Source organism: Aplysia californica, unplaced genomic scaffold, assembly GCF_000002075.1.
Source record: "Aplysia californica isolate F4 #8 unplaced genomic scaffold, AplCal3.0 scaffold00042, whole genome shotgun sequence".
In the NCBI taxonomy this organism is placed as follows: Eukaryota; Metazoa; Mollusca; class Gastropoda; order Aplysiida; family Aplysiidae; genus Aplysia; species Aplysia californica.
The window spans coordinates 1,807,914-1,813,307 of NW_004797312.1; the positions used below are offsets into that span (position 1 = coordinate 1,807,914).

Genomic DNA, 5,394 nt, shown 5'->3' on the forward strand with positions numbered 1-5,394 from the left:
CACACACACACACACACACACACACACACACACACACACACACACACACACGAACACACAAACATGCGCACACACGCAGGCTTACAGTCACATTCATAATATAAACCAACAGTAATAATGTTTAGTTAGATACATACTCAGTATTTTGGTTGTAATTTAATTGTTATTCTGATGCATGCTCTACGGCCATATGAATACTGGTAACAAGATGTTTAAGATGAAATAATTTTGATAGATAATAATAAAAATACCTTCTGTATCTTTGTTAAAGATCAGAAGCCTAGGATTTTTACTTCTAATTAATGTGTTAATATTAGGGAACAAGGGATGTTTATTGTCCAAAAAGATGGAATTAATTTTTTTAATGCAAGCTGTAATGCAAAATTTATAATGATGACGATGATGATGATGATGATGATGATGATGATGATGATGATGATGTTTATGATGATGATAATGAGGATGATGGTGATGACAATGATGATGAAACCAAGCAACCCCCACCTTTTTCCATCACAATATCTCGATTTTTATTTAAGAAAGATTGGTAATATGATGATGATGATGATGATGATGATGATGATGATGATGATGATGATGATGATGAGGAGGAGGAGGAGGATGATTATGATGATGAAGATGATGATGCATTCGAAACGAAAGGGTGAGCCATTTTGATATTAAAAATATATCTTCATTGCCTTTGAATTTATGCCCGAATCTCCCTACCTTCTGAGCTTTTTTCATCAATGATGATGATGATGATGATGATGATGATGATGATGATGATGATGATGATGATGATGATGATGATGATGATGATGAATAGGGAAGCAGTTAACAGAAGAGAAAGGATATAGGAAAACATCCAAATTGAAACATTTTGAAGCAGCATTGTGAAATCATGCGCTCGTCAAAACAATGAAATCATAGAAACCGGCATTTTTCTGGGCGTTGGGCTTTTTTTCTGCTTTTCTTTTTTTAAATTTTGGCTCAGTATCTTTGAAGTCTTTTCAAACACAAATTTCTGTGTAGATTGTTAAGAAAAACGTTCGTTTGAGACACCAAATAAAAAATATCTAAACTTTTGCAGCCATTTTGTCGTTAATATTACCTCTCATAGATCTACCCGGTGACCCCCACCTCTTTCAATCGCAAATATTTCGATTTCTATTCAATATATTAGACTATTTTAAACCCCGAATGCAAGACAAATTATAAACAAGCTTTAAGATGATATCAATAAGTCTACATACTCAAAAATTGACGACCGCCTATTTCCACCGCGTTGCGACCCATATATTCAGAAACCACAATATTTAAGAGATGACAGATCTTTAGAACTCACAACATAATTTATTTCGTATATTATACATTTTTATACACTATACCTGTACATAAAAGTAGACTTATTGCTCACAATATTTTCCCACAGGACTATCACAATATCTTTATGGCTGGCGGAGTCAAGTGTATGAATGATCCAGATCACGACGACTTTATGAAGTAAGATTCAAAGTACCGTTTTCTAGTTACTTCAGGAAACGAAACACTACATCAGAATGATAAAGTTCTGACGTTTTTGGTTTCTTTGAGTTACTAAGACCGTGAGGTTAGAAACCAAATGTTCTATTCGTATTATCAAAAACGGAAGATTATTCGGAGTCGTTATCAAAATACACAAAGACATGCATTCGGAAAAGCTTGACTTGTTGTGAAACTCAAAAATTTTGTGGTCAAATTTCTCAAAATTATGTACCTTTTTTTCAAGAAGAGTTTCATTTAAAAAGGGAACGTGGGAACGGGATCATCCTTTGCTGAACCCTGAAGACATTTGATTGGATGCTAGTTTACTTTAGTTGTAAGCGGTGACAACAGTGATTGGTTAAACGAGCAAGTGCATGTGTTCACTGCATGCAGCTAGAATTGGAAGATTCTGGAACAGTCTTAACAGTTTTAGCTGATTATTTTGTTTATCAAGAAATATGGGTTGGGATGGGGGTGGGTGGGGCTCAGGACCTTTAGCGCTTCATTACGCCCCGCCACTGTTCATATAGTGTTTATTATATAACTATCTCTGTATGATTTCCCAGGTCTCTGACGTTCCTCAAAGGTTGGCCAACCCATCTTCTCAGAGAAACTACAAAGAAATGTCTCTTTCTTTATTTCAAGTACGTTGGCTTGCTTTATAAACAAATCGGAGATGATAGTTTTATGTCTTTACTTTTGTTTATTTGATCTCTAAAGAACCAACTCAATTCATCAGAAAAGTATACATAGCCCTATAAAATAAAAACAACTTGGATCATCAGTGCCGTTGTATAGCTTGATAAAAATGACAGACATATTTTCTGTTTTTATTTTTCTCCTAAGGGGATATTTTTTTGGAAAGGTAGGGGGTGGTGGTGAATATTCTACTGCAAAGTCTTTGAACTACTATTGTCTAAAGTGTTTTGTTTCATTGTAAGAACTTTCTTGTTTGATGTTCTTAATCTGTCCCATCTGCTTCAGATAACACTCAATTTCCGACACACCTATGCATCCTCTAGCAATAAAACAAAACTATTTTGAAAGAAGAACAGAACATCATTTACACTTACACTGCATGGTGTTTAAAACTTTGCCGCCTCATCTCGCAGATTGGCGATGTTTTCCACCCAGTTTCTTTGAATTTCCCCCCAAATATGATGGCAAAGTGTTAAACCACACCCTGTTTTTGGCTTCTGTCGTGATATGCACAATGAATTGGCGACATCGAGGCCAGTTCCAGTTCCCACACGTTGAGTTACAATAGTATGTATTGTCACGCTTTGGACTATAGAGCAGATATCCTGAGTAGGGCTCTACTAAAAATTGAGTAGTTTGAGAAGTTGTCAGGGCTTTCAACATACTACAATTGATCTTGTCAGAGATAGACGATAAATTCTTTTTTTTTTAGTAGAGGTTTTACGGCGCTCGCCACTGCATAAGGTCATATGAACGCCAGACGATTAGAGGTGTTACAAGAGCGTAAAAAACATAACAGAGAATAAGGGTAGATAAGGACGATATATGTTTGATAGGAAAGAAGAAGCAAACCACACCAGAGCACCCGCCAACCACCCACATAAATTGTCTTCTCCCAACTCACCTCCGAAATAACCAGCCAAGTGCTGAAAAGGGGCCTTAGAGATATACCAAAAGATCATCTTGCATTTGTAAAAAAATATATAAGGAAATTATTGTGTCTGGGTAGTTTTCACAAACTCAAACACAACTGTATTATTCGCAGACGCGGTGACGTGCTTGTGAAAGACAGCCAGTATTCGGATTGGTTGATCGTTGTCAAATCGGTAAGCTTTTTTACTTTTTCATCGCTTACGACGACGACGACGACGATGATAATAATGATGATGATGATGATGATGATGATTTGTTTTTATCGCACCTTTTGACATTATGGCGTGAATGCGCGCACTTTTGTTGCTATAGCTTGTAGTCATTAGATTTTACATTATTTTTTTGTATCGTATTCCCTGACGAAGCCCTTTACAGTCCGAAACGTTGAACCTGTATTAAATTGGACAAATCTACTAAGTCTCAACCCCTTTTTTATTCCCTGCTACCTACAATGATGATGATGATGATGATGATGATGATGATGATGATGATGATGATGATGATGATGATGATGATGATCATGACTATTTTTTATATACCATTATATATATATATATATATATATATATATATATATATATATATATATATATATATATATATATATATACAAGTAAGTGCATGTACAATTCGTTCTGCTTTTAACGATTCCAAAATTACTTGACATTACTCCTTTGCAAAAAATGTAAACAGTTTACAGTCTTGAGTAGTTTAGGGTGTGAGTATATACGACATTCTTGTGTTGGCATACGAAGAAGTACTAATAATGTTGAGTTTTCAGTTTTATACTTCAAGGGTTTTTTTCTACATTCCATGCCCACCTTCCTCTTCCCCAACCCTCTCTCACACTAACTCGCTCTTCAAGGCTGACCCCCACTCCCACCTCCCTCACACGCACCCCGCTCTCCTCACCCTTGTTTTGCTTTCTTGTTGATTTTGATATTTGTTGCTTCTTCTCCCTATCATAATAATGTTTTTTTTTCTTATGAGTTTGGCAGTGTTGATGCTCTGTTTCTCGTCTTGTCGCGTAAACAGTTTCTGTTTATACTGTGTGCTCCTACAGGGAAGCGTGGCAGTGCTGAAGAAGCTGAAAAAAGTCGAGGCCTACGAGTGGAAAAACGGAAAAGGTATGTGTTCAGAAGACACATTCGGTTAAAAGCATTGCGCATGATTTTGTAATGACGCCGTGGAATCACTGACAACCTGGTCACAGTATAACTAATACCGAGAGATACAACAATCCGGATCGCACTGAATACAGCAAGTGGGCGATGGTGGAGACTATGTACTTTTAATACTCGTAGAAGATGTTTATAATTATGACACTCATAATAACAAAAATGCTAATAATTTTGATGATAATAATTATAACTTTACATTTGCAAAAATATAAATTTAATGTGTCATGACACGGTAGAATTAGGCGTTGGTCAACTTTTGACCATATTATTTATGGAGTTATCGATATATTCTTGAAGTCTGTTTATTTGCCTTGCTTTTGGAGTAAAAAAAATACCATTTATTGAATTGAAGTCGAGTTATTTGCATTAAAAGGAGGTGAAGGTTTCATGGTGTCATCAGAGATAAAATAAGCGAAAGAATGGTGGCAAAAATTCATATGTGCATATTACTCGTATATTATCATTCTCGCAAAAAATTAACATTACACGTACTTCCACAGAGGTGAAATTTGTGTCAGAGAAAGCCAAGCGAGAGCGACAGACCCACCGGCAAATTTGGAAGAAACTGGTCTTGCCTGAACTGAACGTACCTCTGAAGGTACTTTTTTCATCTACTTTGGCCATGGTTGTGTCATCAGGGAACTAAGAGAGCGTGCCGTTACCTCAGTTAATGTTCTGCTGGACAACAAGGCGTTCTGAGTTTTGGTTTTTAAGGCTCCCCACCGATTTGGCTCCGAGCAATTATTTTCTCTACATAGAAAATGGACGTAGAACTTTGAGACCCTGTCTCTTAAAACAACTTAACGGTGTTGAACGTGGCGTTATACCAATACAACTTTTCAGAGGAGTACAGAGAAATCATGTGCTGTTATTATCATGACTTAAATTGTACCCGTTGAGGTCCAAAGAGTCAGAGAAAAAAACTAACGTGGACATTGCAACACTCTATATACAAATAGTCCCATACACTTAACGAAAGAGCGAAAGGAACAGAGCCAGAATAGGGAGAAGTGTGTATACAAATTAATATTATTATTATTATTATTGTTCTTTT

General features: G+C 36.2%; 1 protein-coding gene across 1 annotated transcript in view; it reads left to right on the plus strand.

Annotated features, from left to right (window-relative positions):
- The window catches only part of LOC101860311, a gene marked incomplete in the record, with an annotated part of 23,201 nt that overhangs the window by 9,030 nt on the left and 8,777 nt on the right, over window positions 1-5,394 (plus strand). The window contains 5 exon segments of the mRNA XM_013079180.1: window positions 1,436-1,506; window positions 2,094-2,171; window positions 3,272-3,332; window positions 4,223-4,286; window positions 4,841-4,938. Of these exon segments, the coding sequence (XP_012934634.1) occupies window positions 1,436-1,506; window positions 2,094-2,171; window positions 3,272-3,332; window positions 4,223-4,286; window positions 4,841-4,938 (372 nt within the window).